Source organism: Hyperolius riggenbachi, chromosome 2 (assembly GCF_040937935.1).
Source record: "Hyperolius riggenbachi isolate aHypRig1 chromosome 2, aHypRig1.pri, whole genome shotgun sequence".
Lineage (NCBI taxonomy): Eukaryota > Metazoa > Chordata > Amphibia > Anura > Hyperoliidae > Hyperolius > Hyperolius riggenbachi.
In genome coordinates this window covers 303,063,029-303,085,249 of record NC_090647.1, presented here as the reverse complement: position 1 = coordinate 303,085,249, position 22,221 = coordinate 303,063,029, and the positions used below count along the sequence as shown (strand labels likewise).

The 22,221-nt window shown below is 43.3% G+C and overlaps 1 protein-coding gene across 2 annotated transcripts in view; it reads right to left on the bottom strand.

Moving 5' to 3' along the window:
* EPHA10 (EPH receptor A10) overlaps positions 1 to 22,221 on the bottom strand; it is a 766,354-nt gene that overhangs the window by 327,981 nt on the left and 416,152 nt on the right. Inside the window, exon 6 of one of the 2 annotated variants that reach the window (XM_068269040.1) lies at positions 15,318 to 15,502. The exons of the other annotated variant lie outside the window; for it this stretch is intronic. Coding sequence (XP_068125141.1) covers positions 15,318 to 15,502 — 185 coding nt within the window. Of the gene's footprint in view, positions 1 to 15,317; positions 15,503 to 22,221 lie in introns of those variants that run through there. 2 annotated transcript variants of the gene reach the window in all.

The following is a 22,221-nucleotide window of genomic DNA, read 5'->3' as shown; positions in this document are numbered from 1 at the left end:
ATCAAGTCATCTTGGTGCCTGATCTGTGCCTGACTTGGGCGCCGCCATAGACTGTACTGTTACTTACAGCTATAGTGGTGCAGCAGGATTTTCACTGTAATTTTCACCTGTCAATTGCCGGACCACAAATTATGTCTACCCCAAGTTGCTACAAATTGGATGTGGAATAGCATTTAATGTCCAGAATTTCAGCAGTAGGAAAGTGAGCTGAACTGAGCGAGTGACAGAATAATATGTACTCTCTACACTATTCTCATTTTTCTTTATCTTTCTTCACCTTTGATGCAGTGCTTCTCCAAATCCTCTCTTCTCTAGACATTCAGCGTCTCACTTTCTCCTGGTTTCCCTCCCATTTATCTGACCGGACCTTCAGATTTGCACACTCTGGCACCACCTTCACCTCATGCTCCCTCTCTGTTAGGTACCCCAAGGTTAAGTCCTTGTGCCCCTTCTTTTCTCTTGCTATACTAATTTCTTTGGTCAAATTGTCAGCTCTTTTAAGTTTCAGTATCACCCATCTCTCAACTCTTGATATAGCTATTCTAACAGCCTTGGCTGTCTCAATGCTATCTACTCTTCATCATGTCCTTCTGCTTTCTGAAACTCAATATAGACAAAAGTTATTTTTTCCAATATGAGACTTAACTCCCTCGCCTGACATAAATGACTGGCACTCACTGCACACTGGATCATAAGTAATTGGATTGTCAGGACTGATTAGACTGTACTCACCACCAGTAAAGGACTTCATCCAATATCCAGAGGCCTCTGACGAAGCAGGGAGACCTGTGACACGGCTGTCAGGCCATTTTTCTGTACTCTTTGATGTAACCTTACTGTATCTATTGGATTCAATTTTCACTGAAGCAGCAGACTGGTGCCAGACCCGCTTTCTTTCTCGCTTACTGTATAAATGTCATTTTAGACTCTACAGGAATCCTTTTACCCCAGACCCACTTCCTAGGTGTGATACTTGACTCTGTTGATCAACCAGACATTGGCACATTATCTACCTCCTGTCACCTCTTCTTAGATGACATCTCCCACATTCAATACTTTCTTCCACAACCAAGTAACTTGCACATTCCCTGATTGTTTTGTGACTTGATTACTGCAACCCCCTATTTGCAGGGGTGTAACTAGAGGGAAGCAGCCCCTGTAATTACAGTGAGGCCAAGAGCTGTGTGTGTGTGTGTGTGTGGGGGGGGGGGGGGGGGGGACTACTAACCTCTTCTATTTCCAGTACAGGGGACCATCCTTCATATCAGTTGTTTTTTGTGGCTACGCTTGTTATAGGTGTGAAGATCATGATGGCTGCATTTGTTTTATGACCCTTGTGAGATGGGCCCCAAGGTCGTGAAGGGCACAAAGGGGAGACAAGGGAAGGGATGTGAACATTGGGGGGTCCCATAAAAGGTTTACAGGGGGAACATTCATTGTAGTTATGTCACTGCCTACTTGCTAACCACTGGCCCTGCTGCAGTGCATCATAAACTCTGTGGCACAACTTATCCACTGCTTACCTTGCTTCTCTATTGCTAATCTGCTCTGTGAGTCCCTCTATTGACTGCCTATCGCACATAGAAGTCACACAATTCCAGATCCAAACAATCTTGCCTCTTCTTACAAAACTACACTCATCGCCAGATACTACCTTACAAGGAGCCTCCTCTCTACAAACAATATTCTCTTGTCTTCCCCCCTGTCACCTTTAGAGATGGCCCGAACCTCCGATTTTAGGTTCGCGAACCGGGTTCGCGAGCTTTCGCAAAAGGTTCGGTTCGCGCGAACTTTCGCCAACCGCAATAGACTTCAATGGGGATGCGAACTTTGAAAACTAGAAACATTTATGCTGGCCACAAAAGTGATGGAAAAGATGTTTCAAGGGGTCTAACACCTGGAGGGGGGCATGAATGAGTGGGAAAAATCTAGATTTGACGCAAAGCAGCGTTTTAAGGGCAGAAATCACATTGAATGCTAAATTGCAGGACTAAAGTGCTTTCAAACATCTTGCATGTGTATACATCAATCAGGGAGTGTAATTAGAGAACTGCTTCACACTGACACACCAAACTCACTGTGTAACGCACCGCAAACACCTGTTGTGACGGCCGTGCTGGACTGGTGCGCACCATGGCGAGAGTCCAGGCCGTGGCGGTGTTCAAGCCCATATGGTCGCCGGGCTGTGGAAGCTCAATGATAGAACAACAGTGACTCTCCAGCTGATCAAATTTGCTCTGTCCACAATGAAGCAACAACCTTATTATCTTCTATGTAGGTAGGCATAGGTAGGTGTCCCAGTATAGGAAGGTAGGCATAGGTAGGTGTCCCAGTATAGGTAGATAGGCATAGGTAGGTGCCCCAGTAGTTAGGTAGGCATAGGTAGGTGTCCCAGTATAGGTAGATAGGCATAGGTAGGTGCCCCAGTAGTTAGCTAGGCATAGGTAGGAGTCCCAGTATAAGTAGGTAAGCATAGGTAGGTGTCCCAGTATAGGTAGGTAGGCATAGGTAGGTGTCCCAGTATAGTTAGGTAGGCATAGGTAGGTGTCCCAGTATAGGTAGATAGGCATAGGTAGGTGCCCCAGTAGTTAGCTAGGCATAGGTAGGAGTCCCAGTATAGGTAGGTAGGCATAGGTAGGTTCCCTAGTATAGGTAGGTAGGTAGGCATAGGTAGGGGTCCCAGTATAGGTAGGTAGGCATAGGTAGGTGCCCCAGAAGTTAGCTAGGCATAGGTAGGTGTCCCAGTATAGGTAGATAGGCATAGGTAGGTGCCCCAGTAGTTAGCTAGGCATAGGTAGGAGTCTCAGAATAGGTGGGTAGGCATAGGTAGGTATCCAAGTATAGGTAGGTAGGCATAGGTAGGTGTCCCAGTATAGGTAGATAGGCATAGGTAGGTGCTTCAGTAGTTAGCTAGGCATAGGTAGGAGTGTCAGTATAGGTAGGTATGCATAGGTAGGTGCCCTAGTATAGGTAGGTAGGTAGGCATAGGTAGGTGTTTCCGTATAGGTAAGTAGGTGCCCCAGTAGTTAGGTAGGCATAGGTAGGTGTCCCAGCATAGATAGTTAGGCAGGGCCTGGCTGGCACAGTAATAGCAATTACCAAGGTCCAGCTGCAACAGATAGGGCTGTATAATGCAGTGGGCAACACACACAAAAAAACACATCAGGAGAACATTAGCTCTCAAAAGAGCTGTTGAGGGGTACTATTTTAGCAATAACAATCAGCCAGGAGAAAGCTAACAAGCCTACAAGAGCCTAACTAATCTTTCCCTTATGAGAGTCTGCCAGCAGCTGTCCCTTCACTAATTACTGCAGGTACACGAGTGAATTTAATAGCCAGCGCTGCCTGCCTTTTATAAGGGGGGGAGTGGCTCCAGGAGAGGGTGTAGCCTAATTGGCTACAATGTATCTGTTGACTGTGATGTAGAGGGTCAAAGTTGACCCTAATGGCGCACTATAGGGGCGAACCGAACTTCCGCAAAAGTTCGCCTTCGCTGGCGAACTCGAACCACCGAAAGTTCGCCTGGAACCGTTCGTCGACGAACTGTTCGGGACATCTTTAGTCACTTTTCCTCTTTTTTGCATAAAAGATTTCTCACAAATTCACTTATTATCTGGAACCCCCATCCATGATGTAGCCTTCACTTATCCATACTTGCCTTCTGTAGGCACTATCTGAAAACTTACCTGTTTCAGTAAGCATAAAATCTCTCCAAGGACACTTTCACTAGCCAAATGTACAGTACTGGAAGGAAAAAAGCAAAGACAAACGGGAACCCAAATGGTGCAGTATGTCACGAGTATTGAGTATTGAAAAATACTTCTATAGAAAGGTACTCACAAAGGTGGGTTGCACTAGGAGAAAAAACGACCACCTCAGGCAAGTGGAGTATTTTAAACCCGACTCAACTCAGGTCTGCCAACAGTCCTGGATTTTGTCGCTTTAGGTAAGGAAGTTTAATAGGATATTAAGCACAGGCAACACGTTTCGTGAGACTATGCCCACTTCCTCAGACCAAATAAAAGTGCCATAGCAGTCTGTGTGCCGCATTTGGGGCGCCTCTAGGAAGAGTAGCTAGAGGTGCCCCAAATGCGGCATACAGACTGCTACGGCACTTTTGGCAAGAGAGAGTACAAAGAATCCGGGCACCATCAGTTGCAGACACCACGCTTTATTTCATCCCCACCAATGACAAGATACAGGTGTGAAGGGCTGATCTGACAGCCTTTTCGCAAGCAAAAACGCTTGCTTCCTCAGAGACAACAAGCCCCTCGTGAAATGACAAAATATATACATGAGAATACCAGACATAATTGCATGGAGGCGGCGCCCACAGATGGAGGGCTGGGCTACTCACCGTACCGTCCTGTCAGCTGGTTACCGGGCCTGTATCCATCCGATAGGTTGCCCCGAGCCTCTGGCGCGCACCGCAAGGTGGCTCCGCCCCTTTCGGGGCGGATGCATCCGGGAGTTTCCTCCAATCAACGCCACTCGCGTTAATCGCGTAGTGACCTGGTTCTGCGTGCCACCACCGGAGGTATCAACCAGCTGACTTCCGCGCTACGGCACTTTTATTTGGCCTGAGGAAGTGGGCATAGTCCCACGAAACGCGTTGCCTGTGCTTAATGTCCTATTAAACTTCCTTACCTAAAGTGAGTTTGTCATCTATGAGGTAAGCCACCTCAATCCTTTTCATTTTACTGAATTTAAAGTGTTTTATATACATTGGGCACATCGTTACCTTCTACTGTACTTTCACTAGCCATCAACCATCACACTACCACCTTGCACACACCTTCCCCTTACAGATTATTCTACCTGTTAATGCATTAGAATGTGGGCTCTAATGGGTAGGGCTCTCATTTTCCTTACGTGTTTTTTCTGCTGTATAAAGTGGGTATATAGTTTCCACCTCCATGTATAATATATTAGCTGACCTGCTCAGTTGTGTATTCTCTATATCACATTGTTTTGTAACTGTTTGTTGTTTGTATCCTCTGTTGTTCAGGGCCATGCAATATGCAGGCACTAAATCTATAAAAATAATATTTAGGGAACAGGTCATCAATCAATAACAGGAAAATATCCATGGTTTACCTGATCTACTACATACCTAGCTTAGAGGTGAGAGTGTGGGCGATCAGTGAGACATAGGGAGGGGTGTTAAGTTAGTGTTATGTGTTTGGAGAGGTTCTATCAAACATAAACATCACAGGATGACATTATTGCAACATACGTGGCTGATGATGACAGGTGGGAAATTCTGAGGTATGCATGAATAGCTAATTTTATGGGCCATCTGCACACCATATTGCTCTCACAGGAACACATGGATAATTGCTACGTTTAATGTCAAACGACTTGCGGCATTAAAGACAACAAAAACCTTACCTTTTGTCTATTTTAAACTCACACTTTTTGTCTTTTTTACCCTATTTTCATTCATTCCATCTTATTAAAAACAAATCACTAACATTGTAAAAAAGAGCTACAATTGTTTTACAACATAAAGCAAAAAAATAATATCTCAGGTCAGTTTTCTTTTGTCTATGTATTCCTCATTTTTAAATGTGACTTTATGTCTGTAGTAGTCTTAAACCAGCTATGTTGCTTTCTTTTCTAAGCCTGTACACAGATCAAACTACTTCATTCAGCATGAAGAGTCTAAGCCGTGTATTTTAAGGGATCCAGCTAGGTGGCTTAAACTCTCCTTTTCATGCCATTTAATGACCATATTGACTGCTGCGCTCTGTGTTTGCACAAGATAAATACACTTGAATCCTCTTTATACTTCTGATTAAATGTGTGTTAAAAAGGCTAAACGCTAATGAAATAAAGCTAAGGGGATTTACTAGACACCAGGGAAATAGCCCAACTGCATCTCTTAGGTTAATGAAAACAAATGTTTGTTTTTACTGTGGATGGATATTTCAGATTCATCTTTATTAAAAATAAATAATAATCTTGCAGGTAATCTGCTAGCTAGAGAACAAAGCTGACTGCAGACATTGGAGAAAAGTCATTGGAAGAAAAAAATCAAACATTAATTTATTCAGATGACAGTTCTTTGTCCCCATTATGCTACAGTAATATCAAATATGACCTTCCGTGAGCCTCTACCAATTTAAACACAAGCATCAGCTGATAAAATAATATGCAGTGGGAAATGATGGATGGCATGTTAAGGACCGACAAGAGATTGGTTTGATGCAATCGACATACAGACTTTAAAGTTGCTATGGTGATGGTGATCCATAAACTACTTAACCAGATTGTCACATGGATAGTTAATATTGTTATTCTAACAAAAATAATAAGAATAGATACATTGGACCCTAGAAAGCAGCCGGGTATACAGTTATTTGATGTTTTTATGAGCTAGTAATGGGAACTAACTTCGTATGCTGTACTCATTTACAGCCATCAGCCATTTCCCATTGTCCCAGGAACAACTGTCAAAAAACTGCATACATGTCAAAATAATGCTTGGTTGGTGAAGGCTCAGTGAAGGCTAGTACCAGATTGTTTATACTTTTTCCTTGATATTTGCTCAACAAAACCAGGAACAATAAGGGCACAGGTGCTCTGTCAGCATATTCTACATACATATAACCTAAGTCACTAACATGCTCACTGGCCACTAGATAGATGACATGTATTTGTTCAGGTGCTCAGTCATCTCATCTGCCTAAAAATGTTTTTTTTTCCTGTTTTAAGTTTAAAAAAGTCTGGATTATGTATTGGTAAACTAAAAAATCCCTTAAATAATTCAAGGAACCATGCAGTCCACCATGGTAAAGTTGTAAGCATTTAAAATTGTTCTATGCAAAAACACTAAATTGAAAATATACATTTGCATCTAAAGAATAAATAGCCATATAAGCTGAGTTAATAATCTTTAGAAAGCCTACAGAAGGTAGGCAAAACAAGTTGATGGTTCGAACCCTGGCATGACATGTACCCAGTAGTGATGATTGTAATTGGCAAATTTCGCTAACACGTAATCTTGCATACTTTTTGTAACTTTGATTATGATCATAATAGTTAACTTGCAGTTGATAAAATACGTCAAATTTTGTGTAAATACGAGTGTATGCATAACGGAGAAATGGCGCTGTCGTTTTGTAATTATGATTATGATTGCAATAGCTAATTTCTAATTCCAAAAATTATAAGTAAATTAAGCAAAATGTATTGAGCTGATGCAAATAGGAGGTGGGACACTTGAGTGGCGATTGCGGGTGAAGCAGGCAGGTGGACGTGGAGGGGGCAGTGCAGAGCTATTGCAAAATGGATGGAGCACTTACCGTGCCCATTTGGCAACCACTCAAGTGTGAACTTGAAGACACACTTAATGGTAGCCTGGTATAGATATAGTACGCTACATAGCAAGAATGCAAAGCAGTGTGTATTTATGTGCTAATAATTGATCCATACTGTCTGACATCTCAGCAACAAGAGATTAAAGGAGAATTATCTGCGTGGATGTGATCTTTTAAATGCCATTTATGTGAAAAATGATAGAAGATAATCATTGCTTTAGCAACGAGCAAGCGATAAGGAAGGAAGTGTAAAACATAATGCCTTTTGAGGCACAACAGCGCCTCAAAAGGCAACTTGATTCCGGCGGTAGTCCTCCTGATCCCGATCAAACTTAGAACGCTTACGCTCTTGCAAAGTAGCTCTGAGTTCCGTCAGAGTCTTGTCCAATCGTTCCTTGGTAGCAGTGAATTCTTCCGGAGTTAGTGTACCCCGAAGCTCCGCCTCCACAGCTGCCGCTTTAGTTTGTAGTATAGGCAGTTCTTTATGGATTTGCGATATGGTAAGTGTGATAAGGTCGAAGGAGCATTTATTCAATATTTGTGCAAAGAGGGTTTTGAACTCTTCTGAATCAGAGAACAACGTAGGTGTCAGTCTAACCCGTAAGCCACGTGGTATATGGCGTACGCGGTGATATTCCGCCAAAGTTACACAATGTAGCTCCAATGCAAGTTGTCGCTTCAGTAACTTCTCCCACAATCGGGTATTGACAGATGATGTCTTTTGTGTAAGAAAGTCACGCGATCCAGCAACCTCTGTGTGGATCCTCGATGTCTCCTCCTCAGTGTAGGAAAAGACACCATTAACAGGGACAGTGGACGCAGGTTCCATGAAGGTAAAGTGAAGCACGCTGGTCCAGGGCAGACAATATACAATCCGAGGGGGATCAGCAGCTCACACAGGTAGTCCTTATATGTGTATGCCCGCAACTGAGGGAGCCCAATCCCTCTGGATCATAGAGAAAGAAACGAGGAGTTGCAGCACACGGCTCTTTATTGAGCAAAAATAAATCATATACAGGCAAACGTTTCGGTCGTTCCACAACCTTCCTCATTGCCTAATGAATCAATACAACATATGCAAATTTATACCTGTGCAGACAGGAAATGACAATGAAAGTATCCACCCCTTAAAGGGAAACAAAAGTAATAATCCAAAAATATATATATGAAGTCATAAGTGTAAAGTTCACACTTATCTCATCTAGTTATAGTCCAAAATCCAATTCATTATGTCTGTGTCCAATCCGTGTCGTCCAATTCACGTTTTAATCCCATAGTTTGTCACCTATAATATTGAAAAAAATGTGTCATAAAAATAAATGGAGGTCGAAGTCCCTATTCAAACCATGTGGGTGTAGGGACCCCAATTTGTGGATCCACATGACCTCCCTCTTTTTAAGGAGCAGAACCCGATCGCCCCCTCTTTTAGGTTTGGGAATATGATCTATAATCATAAATTTGAGATCCACATCTCTGTGTCCCATTGAGCGAAAATGTCTCGCTACCGGGAGATCAGAAGTGCCTCCCCTGACAGAGCTCCTATGCTGACAGATGCGATCACGCACCTTCTGTGTAGTCTCTCCAATATATTTCAAGCCGCAAGGGCAAGTCAGCAAGTAAACGACAAAGGTGCTCTGGCAGGTGAGGAAATGTCTGATCTGATAGTTCTCCCCAAAAACAGATCCCTTAATCATGTGTTGGCACTCGCTACACGAGAGGCATGGATATGATCCTTTGCGTTTTGGACCCAAAAAGTTAATGGTCTCTGATGCAGAAGGAGGATTGTAAGCCCTAACCAATCTACTGCCTATAGTTTCATTGCGTCTATAGGCAGGTAGTGGAGGGGAGTGAAACTCAGGAACCTCGGGGTATGCACTGCCGAGTATGTGCCAGTGTCTCTTAATACTGGAAATAACTTTGTTGGAATGACTGTGAAACTGGCACACAAACGGCAGACGTGCACCCCGAGGAGTTCTGGTCCCGATGTTTCCATCGGAACTTGAGATTTCATCACGTACTTCCTGGATAAGATCGGAAGGGTATCCCCGCTCTGAGAGTTTATCAGCCATCTGCTGTCTTCGGCTGTCAAGTACCCCATGGTCAGTAACAATTCTATCCACCCGGAGCAATTGGCTCCTAGCCACCGAACGGAAGACAGCAGGGGGGTGAAAACTCTCAAAGCGGAGCAACTGGTTGCGATCAGTTGGTTTCCGATAAAAATCTGAAACCAGCGTCTCTCCACATCGTCTGATTGTGGTGTCGAGAAAATTTAATTCAAAACGATCGTAGGTGATCTCAAATTTATTATTAGGGTGGAATCGATTGAGATCATCATGGAAGGACAGGAGGGATCCAATGTCGCCCCGCCACACCGCAAAGATGTCGTCAATGAAACGCCACCAGACACCGCAGTGTCTGGCGAACGACTCACTGGTATAGACACAACTACTCTCAAATTAGTGCATAAAAGCACCCGCAAAGGACGGGGCCACATTGGATCCCATCGCTGTCCCCCGTAGCTGTAGAAAAAAGGTTTCTTTGAACAAAAAATAATTGTTCTCTAATACAAAGTGTAGTAGAGTCTCAAAAAACGACAATTGATGCTGTGTATATGTCCCAGCCGATTCCACCATTTTGAGACATGTTTGTATCCCTTCAGATTGGGGGATTGACGTATAGAGGGACGACACGTCCCAACTGACCAACCAGATGTCCTCATCTTCATTAAACCTCAGTGTGGACACCTTAGATAAAAAATCAGTGGTGTCACGGATGTAAGAAGGAATGGTCTGTATTAATGGGGACAATACTTTGTCCAATAGTGTGGCACTTGGGGTGAAAATCGACCCTATGCCCGCCACTATCGCACGTCCAGATGCGAAACTATAGGCAGTAGATTGGTTAGGGCTTACAATCCTCCTTCTGCATCAGAGACCATTAACTTTTTGGGTCCAAAACGCAAAGGATCATATCCATGCCTCTCGTGTAGCGAGTGCCAACACATGATTAAGGGATCTGTTTTTGGGGAGAACTATCAGATCAGACATTTCCTCACCTGCCAGAGCACCTTTGTCGTTTACTTGCTGACTTGCCCTTGCGGCTTAAAATATATTGGAGAGACTACACAGAAGGTGCGTGATCGCATCTGTCAGCATAGGAGCTCTGTCAGGGGAGGCACTTCTGATCTCCCGGTAGCGAGACATTTTCGCTCAATAGGACACAGAGATGTGGATCTCAAATTTATGATTATAGATCATATTCCCAAACCTAAAAGAGGGGGCGATCGGGTTCTGCTCCTTAAAAAGAGGGAGGTCATGTGGATCCACAAATTGGGGTCCCTACACCCACATGGTTTGAATAGGGACTTCGACCTCCATTTATTTTTATGACACATTTTTTTCAATATTATAGGTGACAAACTATGGGATTAAAACGTGAATTGGACGACACGGATTGGACACAGACATAATGAATTGGATTTTGGACTATAACTAGATGAGATAAGTGTGAACTTTACACTTATGACTTCATATATATATTTTTGGATTATTACTTTTGTTTCCCTTTAAGGGGTGGATACTTTCATTGTCATTTCCTGTCTGCACAGGTATAAATTTGCATATGTTGTATTGATTCATTAGGCATTGAGGAAGGTTGTGGAACGACCGAAACGTTTGCCTGTATATGATTTATTTTTGCTCAATAAAGAGCCGTGTGCTGCAACTCCTCGTTTCTTTCTCTATGATCCAGAGGGATTTGGCTCCCTCAGTTGCGGGCATACACATATAAGGACTACCTATGTGAGCTGCTGATCCCCCTCGGATTGTATATTGTCTGCCGTGGACCAGCGTGCTTCACTTTACCTTCATGGAACCTGCGTCCACTGTCCCTGTTAGTGGAGTCTTTTCCTACACTGAGGAGGAGACATCGAGGATCCACACAGAGGTTGCTGGATCGCGTGACTTTCTTACACAAAAGACATCATCTGTCAATACCCGATCGTGGGAGAAGTTACTGAAGCGGCAACTTGCATTGGAGCTACATTGTGTAACTTTGGCGGAATATCACCGCGTACGCCATATACCACGTGGCTTACGGGTTAGACTGACACCTACGTTGTTCTCTGATTCAGAAGAGTTCAAAACCCTCTTTGCACAAATATTGAATAAATGCTCCTTCGACCTTATCACACTTACCATATCGCAAATCCATAAGGAACTGCCTATACTACAAACTAAAGCGGCAGCTGTGGAGGCGGAGCTTCGGGGTACACTAACTCCGGAAGAATTCACTGCTACCAAGGAACGATTGGACAAGACTCTGACGGAACTCAGAGCTACTTTGCAAGAGCGTAAGCGTTCTAAGTTTGATCGGGATCAGGAGGACTACCGCCGGAATCAAGTTTATCATTGGAACTCCACAGGTGGACGGAGTTGGCGCACAGACCGCGCACCGTCCACCTCATCCATTCCAACTTCCGGTTCCTCATCTTCCCCGGCTGGTCGTTTTTTAGGCCGCGGCCGTATACAACAACGCCGCCGCCGCAAAACAAAAGACACCAGCATCGAGCAGGCCGGAGACACCGTTGCACCCGCTTCAGCAACATCAGCTCCACGCGACCCACCGGAGCGCAGAGTGACACGGAGCCAGCGCCGCTAGGAGCGGTTATGAACCTCTCGACCACCGAACTTTCAAGTGACGAGGTATGTGTGCTCAACAAGGGCTTAGGCTTTACTCCTAGAACTGTTATGGACACGTTTGTTTTAAAACAAGATGCCTACAGACTTTTTAGACAAGTCAGACTTAAAGCACACTTCTTGTTAAAGCCCACCTTAATTAGACCTAGTACCAGCTCAGCTTTGAACTGTAAACAATTTAGACTTTACTCCAAGAGTCGCTTTGTTCCCCCAGCCACATATGTAGGAGTGGAGATGTTTATTAACAAGGTGACAGAAGATATTGATCGACTCATTGGTTCTTGTGGCAAGGACTTTACTGGTAATAATCTAAGTATGGGAGAGAGGAATGCTTTGTTTCATCTTAGCCAGCGAAGAGACATTGTTTTGAAACCAGCTGACAAGGGCGGGGCCCTGGTAGTTATGGACAGCAGAGACTATGAGGCTGAAATATTGTCCCAACTTTCTGTCAGGGAAGTCTATAGACAACTACCAGGTGACCCCGCCCCTCATCTTAAGACTGCTTTACGCAGCATTTTGGATAGAGCCGTAGCAAAACAGGTGATCACTAGGGATCTGAGTGATTTTTTGTATGTAACACATCCCATCACCCCTGTATTATATACTCTGCCAAAAGTACACAAGAACCCTGAGAGACCCCCTGGACGTGCGATAGTGGCGGGCATAGGGTCGATTTTCACCCCAAGTGCCACACTATTGGACAAAGTATTGTCCCCATTAATACAGACCATTCCTTCTTACATCCGTGACACCACTGATTTTTTATCTAAGGTGTCCACACTGAGGTTTAATGAAGATGAGGACATCTGGTTGGTCAGTTGGGACGTGTCGTCCCTCTATACGTCAATCCCCCAATCTGAAGGGATACAAACATGTCTCAAAATGGTGGAATCGGCTGGGACATATACACAGCATCAATTGTCGTTTTTTGAGACTCTACTACACTTTGTATTAGAGAACAATTATTTTTTGTTCAAAGAAACCTTTTTTCTACAGCTACGGGGGACAGCGATGGGATCCAATGTGGCCCCGTCCTTTGCGGGTGCTTTTATGCACCAATTTGAGAGTAGTTGTGTCTATACCAGTGAGTCGTTCGCCAGACACTGCGGTGTCTGGTGGCGTTTCATTGACGACATCTTTGCGGTGTGGCGGGGCGACATTGGATCCCTCCTGTCCTTCCATGATGATCTCAATCGATTCCACCCTAATATCAAATTTGAGATCACCTACGATCGTTTTGAATTAAATTTTCTCGACACCACAATCAGACGATGTGGAGAGACGCTGGTTTCATTTTTTTATTGGAAACCAACTGATCGCAACCAGTTGCTCCGCTTTGAGAGTTTTCACCCCCCTGCTGTCTTCCGTTCGGTGGCTAGGAGCCAATTGCTCCGGGTGTATAGAATTGTTACTGACCATGGGGTACTTGACAGCCGAAGACAGCAGATGGCTGATAAACTCTCAGAGCGGGGATACCCTTCCGATCTTATCCAGGAAGTACGTGATGAAATCTCAAGTTCCGATGGAAACATCGGGACCAGAACTCCTCGGGGTGCACGTCTGCCATTTGTGTGCCAGTTTCACAGTCATTCCAACAAAGTTTTTTCCAGTATTAAGAGACACTGGCACATACTCGGCAGTGCATACCCCGAGGTTCCTGAGTTTAACTCCCCTCCACTACCTGCCTATAGACGCAATGAAACTATAGGCAGTAGATTGGTTAGGGCTTACAATCCTCCTTCTGCATCAGAGACCATTAACTTTTTAGATCCAAAATGCAAAGGATCATATCCATGCCTCTCGTGTAGCGAGTGCCAACACATGATTAAGGGATCTGTTTTTGGGGAGAACTATCAGATCAGACATTTCCTCACCTGCCAGAGCACCTTTGTCGTTTACTTGCTGACTTGCCCTTGCGGCTTGAAATATATTGGAGAGACTACACAGAAGGTGCGTGATCGCATCTGTCAGCATAGGAGCTCTGTCAGGGGAGGCACTTCTGATCTCCCGGTAGCGAGACATTTTCGCTCAATGGGACACAGAGATGTGGATCTCAAATTTATGATTATAGATCATATTCCCAAACCTAAAAGAGGGGGCGATCGGGTTCTGCTCCTTAAAAAGAGGGAGGTCATGTGGATCCACAAATTGGGGTCCCTACACCCACATGGTTTCAATAGGGACTTCGACCTCCATTTATTTTTATGACACATTTTTTTCAATATTATAGGTGACAAACTATGGGATTAAAACGTGAATTGGACGACACGGATTGGACACAGACATAATGAATTGGATTTTGGACTATAACTAGATGAGATAAGTGTGAACTTTACACTTATGACTCCATATATATATTTTTGGATTATTACTTTTGTTTCCCTTTAAGGGGTGGATACTTTCATTGTCATTTCCTGTCTGCACAGGTATAAATTTGCATATGTTGTATTGATTCATTAGGCATTGAGGAAGGTTGTGGAACGACCGAAACGTTTGCCTGTATATGACTTATTTTTGCTCAATAAAGAGCCGTGTGCTGCAACTCCTCGTTTCTTTATATATATATATATATATATATATATATATACATATATATATATATATATATATATATATATATATATATATATATATATATATATATATATATGTATATATATATATATATATATATATATATATATATCACTGCTGCAGATGATTCAAGCAATTTATTGATTATTGTGCACAGGCTGTTTGCACTAAAGGCAGTTAGTGGCAGTTACAAAACAGGTGCACATAACACATACCAGAAGTCTGGAGTAGAGTTTCAGAATTAGTGTTACAAGTTATGCACTGATTCATGTAAAGTGAAAGTTAATTATAGGTCTTCTGTAAATCTATGAACATTTCTAAGTGTACTGTCATAATGTGCAAGTTATACATCAGCTATAACTTTCCTTTAAACATCACGCTACCTTTATGAGTTCCAGTAGGAGAAGGCCCTTTTTTATAGTGAGGACCTTGAATGAATTCCCAATGATGAAAGACCAGAGTTGAAACATCAGCATGTAAAGTAATATACAGACACAATTTAATTTCTGGGCTGTTGACTACCTTACTAAATGTTGTGAGAGACTTTCAAGACCAATGGCATGTCACATTTCAGTTCCCAGCTCTTTTATGATCATTATAAAATTGCTTTTCTTTACAGCCTTATAGGATGTTCCATTTTAGATGGGATGCAAAAGCATAAACAAGCCTAATAAAGAAGTCGATTTTTTCACACAAGCTCATCTGAACTTTTCAAAATGTTGTCTTAAAAATGGAGTGCATCTGCATTATCAGATGTTATTCTGTTTTCCAAGTGACTTCCATCTGTTGCGATCAAATACAGAAGAAACGAGCCATTCTCGTCTCTGATTACTTGTCTGTGATTCTTGCTCCATCGGGAACTGTTTTCCATGGCAACTGCTGGAGCTAAATTCTGTTCTGCACATGCTTCTACATTTAACAGGAGAAAGTGACATGAGTTTTGTTAATTGTGTTAAAAATGACACTTGATTATGGTTTTACAGAATGCATATTTGTTAACTACACATGGCTCATTGTGGTAGGCTGCTCGGAATATGTGCTTGACAAGTATTTTCAGAAATGGCTTAAGGCACCCATAGACTTGAGGCAACAGTCATTCAGCCCAGCCTCAGGCACCTTCTGCAACTTATATCAAATTTGTGTCACAGTGGGGTGAACTCTGAGTCACCAGTTTAGATTAGAGTTCTGGGAAGGATTAAGGAAATATACTATGTTCACCAGAGGACAATGCAAGAGATGATGTGTTTTCCTCTAAAACAGAGCCCAGACTGGCCACCAGTAGGTAAAAACAAAGCAAGGCAAGAAGGTGTTAAGATTTACCGGAGGTGATATATGACTTGATAAGATAAACATGAGTATGTACAGTACAAAACATATTAATAACCAGGCAGTTTTACTTGTTTTGTTTTGCTGCCTGAAATAATTAATTTTTAGACATGGAAGTGACAGTTTCTGTCTTGTCAATACCTTGTAGCATATAGTATAGAATACAGTAAACATCACTGATATGCAAAATACCGCCATAAAAGTTTTCCTGGCAGAATACAACTTCTTAGGGCAGGGAGAGATAAAATACATGAACTATTGAACTCTGGGACACTTAACCACTTGAGGACCACAGTGTTAAACCCCCCTGAAGACCAGGCCTTTTTTCTTAAAAAGGGCCACTGCAGCTTTAAGGTCTTGCTGCAGTGCTGCACAGCACAGCACACAAGTGATCCCCCCCCCCCTTTTATCCCCAGCAACAGAGCTCTCTGTTGGTGGGGTCTGATCGCCCTCCAGATGTTTATTTTATTTTTTTTATATAAATATTTATGTAATCGTTTTTCTAATAAATTTTACTATTTTATTTTTACAAAAACCCTCCCTCCCACCAGCCAGCCAATCATGGCGATCGTCTGTCATAGGCTTCAGCCTATGAGAGCCAATCGCTCTCCTGTGTCCCAGGGGGACAGCTGCGTCACACGTCTGTCTCCTGTACAGCGCTGCCTTATATCGCGCTGCGTCGATCACTGCTGGGAGACTGAAGACGGAGCGGAACTCCACCTACCAAGCAGAGATGCGCGCGCATCAGCGTGCGCAATCTCCTGCAAAACAGGCCCCAAGGACCTTACGCTAATCGTCGTTAGGCGGTCCTGGGGCTGCCGCCGCGTCCACGCCCATCGGTGTGACACGGTCGGAAAGAAGTTAATAGGCTACCACTGATTAGAGACAGTAAAACATTTAATCTACTTTGTAAATGTTTAAATATAAAATAAAACACTGGCATACTTAAAACAGTCATTTTTATAAGTAGGAGGATACATGCAATTGTTTATCTCATCAGTTTATTTTCACTTCAGGTTCATTTTAAGAAAAGTCAGAAATACAGGGAAAAGACAGACTGATGCAGCTGCAGAACAATCCGTTTGTCAAGATGGCAATAAACAGCTAACAGGAATGTGAACCAAGCCATGGCAATTATTGGCCACAAAATAAATATAAACCAATGATAATCATAATAGGGTAGGGAAAAAAGGGAAATAAGGCCTCTGAGTAAAAAGGGCACGAGGCCCAATATAGTGAGGAAAGCAAGAACAATATTCAAATCAGTTATGTGGCAACTGCAATTGGATTGTTGCATGACTTTTCATCTCCTGTGGAGAGTTAATGCACATGTATCCATTTATCTCTGACATTTAAGACAGTGTTTTCTGGATTTCATTTATTTTTCCTATGACTAATATATCCATGGACTCCCAGTTTCGCTAAGCAGCATATACATAAAAGACTGTTTGGGATAACAGGGTATCAGTTGAAAAGGGCGCCCGAGCTGCCTGTATGAAAAGGGCGCCGCCATAGACATCAATGTTATTTCTGGAAATATGGGCTACAAGGTGTAGAAAAGGGCGCTCGAGTTTTGATATAGGCTACAAGCGGGCTCCCCTTTGAAGCCCATATTTTTTCGGCTACAAGGTTTTCGGCTACAAGCGGGCTCCCCTTTGTAGCCCGTATTTTTTTCGGCTACAAGGTTTTCGGCTACAGTAAGATGCCCCTTTGTAGCCCATATTATTGCCTTTTTTTTTGTAGCCTAAGTTTTTATATGGGCTACAAGTGCTGGAAGCCGAATTATTTCATTCCCCCACTATCCATGGCGGCCTGGAGGGGGAATAGTAATGAACACATCCCGGAGTATTTTTGTAGCCGAAGTTTTTATATGGGCTACAAGCACTGTAAGCCGAATTACCGTATTTTTCGGACTATAAGACGCTCCGGACCATTAGACGCACCTGGATTTAGAGGACAAAAACCAGGAAAAAAAATACTAAACCTGGACCTGGTGCGTCCATGGTATCTATCTAATTATATCTATCTATCAGCATGTAAGTGCATGATGGGCAGCAGATCTCTAGGCTGTGGTATGTTGGCTAGTATATGGTGGTGGTGGAACTGGTGAACCTGCTGCAGGATGCCAAGGAGGTCCACACTGTACTTGTGGTGCCATTTCAGTCTGAAGGCAACATGTTACAGTAAATTGACCTGAACTTTTGCACAGGACAGGAGGAAAACTGAGATGAATGCACCCTGCATGTATTTAGAGAGTTTAGCATGTCTAATTTCCCCTAATTTGTGTCTAATCACAAGTTGTAATCTGATCTCCCCCCCAGGTCAGCAGACTGCCATGGCAGATAAGCTCATTTGAAAGCACAGTGTATTAACAATATGTCTGCTTCCATGAAAGCAGGAAGTAGAAACAGTGCAGAGTTAATGCAGGATTTATATCAGCTACAAAAAAGAAATGTAAATCTTTAAAGGCTATTATGCTGTTGTGCATCTTTTAGAGCAGAGAGGTAGTTCTGAGTTCAGGTCCGCTTGAGACAACATTGCTGTTTATCGCTGAGCTCAGATGTTGTGGTGCATGTGGAGACAAGGAGAGAGGAAGCAGGGAAATTACACTGCTCACACGCTGCGTCAGAGTGCAGAGGATTCATGGCAACGGGCTGAGTGATCCAGAGCCGTCTCAGCTGAAGAGTGTGTTACTTTGCAGGGAGACTGGATCATAACATCAGCCTCTTGTTCTCTGTCTCTGGCTGGACACAAGTATCAGAGGGCTGTTTGAAGCAGCCGAGGGCTTCAGGTCACTCACCCCTGTCACGCTACTTGCCTGCTTTATGTCTGGTCACGCTCCACTCCCCTCCCCTCCGATGTATATACAGAAGCAAATAGCGTCACTGATGCTGATTCCTAATAGGACAGCGGCACTGCTTCTGTATACACATCGGAGGGAAGGGAAGTGAAGCGTGACCAGACATAAAGCAGGCAACTAGCGTGACAGGGGTGAGTGACCTGAAGCCCTCGGCTGCTTCAAACAGCCCTCTGATACTTGTGTCCAGCCAGAGACAGAGAACGAGAGGCTGACGTTATGATCCAGTCTCCATGCAAAGTAACACACTCTTCAGCTAAGTCGGCTCTGGATCACTCAGCTCGTTGCCTGAATCCTCTGCACTCTGCCCGCAGCGTTTGGACTTTTCCCTGCCTCCTCTCTCACAGTGGAAGTGGGGATCGTGAAAGACCATTTACATTCAGCACATCTGTGAGGTGCGCGCTTAGAGGAAAAGCTGGTAGTTTTAAAATGCTTTTATTTGACTGGACCCGATGGTCTCGGAGGCGGGACCATGGCTCTGTCATTGGGACAATCACTGTGTAGTGACTGTACAGTGATTGGCTCAATGACAGAGCTATCATCCTGCCTCAGAGACCATCGGGCCAGTCAAATAAAAGCATTTTAAATTACTGGCTCTTCCGCATAGCGGGATGCACTGAATCACCACTGAAATTTGCTAGAATTAGTTAATAAATCCTCCTGCAGTGCCGCTTCAGACTCAGCACTATGTGCTGATAATAGCCTATTGAAAAGCTGGGAACTCCGGACCCTCCCCATGCTACATTTGGACCATAAGACGCAGTTACTTTTTCTCCCCACTTTTGGGAGAGAAAAAGTGCGTCTTATGGTCCGAAAAATACGGTATTTCATTCCCCCACTATCCATGGCGGCCTGGAGGTGGAATAGTAATTAACACATCCCGGAATTTTTTTTTCTAGCCGAAGTTTTTATATGGGCTACAAGCGCTGGAAGCCGAATTATTTCATTCCCCCACTATCCATGGTGGCCTGGAGGGGGAATAGTAATTAACACATCCCGGAGTTTTTTTGTAGCCGAAGTTTTTATAAGGGCTACACCAGGCGCCTTTTTTTTGTAGCCGAAGTTTTTATATGGGCTACACCAAGCATCTTTTTTGTAGCCGAAGTTTATATGGGCTACACCAGGCGCCTTTTTTGTAGCCGAAGTTGGTATATATGGGCTCCACCAGGCGCCCTTTTTTACCGGCGCCCTTTTCATGTAGAACCGATAACAGACATGTTTTTTTTTTTTTTTGCTTTGCTGTGATTTCTAGTTCATCTTTAATTAAAATGATCTATAACTGAATACAATAATATCTTGTCATGCTGGGTTTTGGACATGGACACACCCCTGATTGTCTTTGGGAGTAAGTAGAATTACATTTTGCATAAGTATTTATTGGTATGGCCAATTAGCCATACCAATTTCTTACAGTTTTTGATAATCTATGTGCGGCGTTGCCTTTGCTTTGAGCGATTTCCAGGAAACCATTGACTTTTTAGATATTTAAAAAATATTTTTTTAAAATACATCCTGGCTATCATATTAAAGTTTACATTGTTGATATTTATCTTGTTTTGATTATCATTCTTAATTCCGTAAACCAAAGATACAAACTCAAACCACACATGTGCAGTCATGGGTGGCTGAAAGAACCACCCCCAATGAAAGAGGAATGATCCTCTGTGTGTATATTGACTCCAGCAGAGCACCATGTCCATGTATTGTGCAATTAGTGTGAACCACAGTGCATAGGTAAGGGGAGTGTTGCTATGATAATTCATGTTAAGCAATACTTGCATTAACCACGTACCATGTGCAGCGCTAATTGTGCACTGCTCAGTATTCTTCTGGCGTACGTCTCATTAATACTGCTTGCACATGGCAACATTACTGGCAGTTTGTGCTTCAACCCATTTGTTTGTTGAGGGGAAAAAGGTAAGGTTACATAACTCATGTTTTGTGAATTAGCCTGTTTTGAGAGAACCCAAAAGATGCCTCAGAATAATGGACCAACATGTGTCAGAAACAGCCAAACCTTGTTCTAGCAAGAGCTACCACAGGTTCACCCAATGGAACAGAGGCTGGAATGGTAAAGGCAGGTAGATTCAGAGACAAGAATGAAGCAGCAATGACAGAAAGAAAATCAAGCATGGAAAGTATGGCTTTGTGAGCCAGGGTAAGCACAGTTCAGCCCAGTCTGCTATAAAAACTATATGTGACAAGTGTATTAGTATGTGCTGTATAGAGATCCCATGATAAGCTGATCCTCTCCATCTGGGTCATACCCTACTATATATCCTGCAAATAAGTGCATGACAATATCCTGGTACGTATTCTTAGTATTTAAAGAGCTTTATCCAACACATGGGTACGGAAACCAGAGAAATTATAACAATACCAGTCCCCCGGTAGCAGAAAAAAAAGGGCGCCGGCTGAGGGTGGACGAAAAGGGAGCCGCCATAGAATTTAATGCTATTATTGTTAATACGGCAAAAGAAAGCAGAAAAAGGGCGTGGTGATATCATTAACAACATTAGAACATTATAGTTTTTGAAGTATGGTATCGTTTTAGAAGCTTGCAGCGTTATAGTTTTTGTCATATTATTTTGTTTATATTCACAAATGTTACGTTATCAAATATATTATCGTTACTACCGTCTTTCCCCTAAAGTAAAACATCCCCTGAAAATAAGACCTAGTGGAAAAATCACTTATACTGAAAATGTAAGGCATTCTCCGAAAATAAGACCTAGCTCTGGGTGGTCTCCGAGTACAATCCATTCATGCCAGACAGCATTCATGCACAGTGAGCTGGCCTGCATGATTTTACACATACCGCCGGTATAATCCTCATTTTCGCCTGTCTATGAGAGGTCTCCGCTCTCCAGAGTCACTCTCTCCATTCATGGCAGCAATTTTAGCAGTCCACAGCGTTCCGGCTTGTTCCCCGTTGCCTCCTTTGCCTCTGATTCTAATTGGACACAAGCTCCGGTATTAAAGTGTTCTAATTGGGCAAAATAGTCTCAGAGGCGGGGTCATGCTCCGTTTTGGGGCCAATCACTGCACTCGCTGCTACTCAGCGAGTGCAATGATTGGCCCAATAACGGAGCATGACCCCGCCTCTGAGACTACCAGTATTGTGGCCAATTAGAATGCTTTAATATCGGAACTTGAAGTGTTCCGCAACTTTCAATCACAGGCAGCAAACATGGGGACACACTATGCAGTGCCGATCAGGCACTTGTCATGTCATCCTTGCTCACAGCAGGTTTAACAACTGTGTGCAGGGATGACATGACAGGTGCCTGATTGGCACTGTTACAGTGCAATCAGCAGCAATAAAAGGCAGTCAGCATGGGGACACACATCGTGCAGTGCGGATCAGGCACTTGTCATGTCATCCTTGCACACAGCAGGTGCCTGATCGGTACTGTACCATATAAGACATCCCCTGAAAATAAGC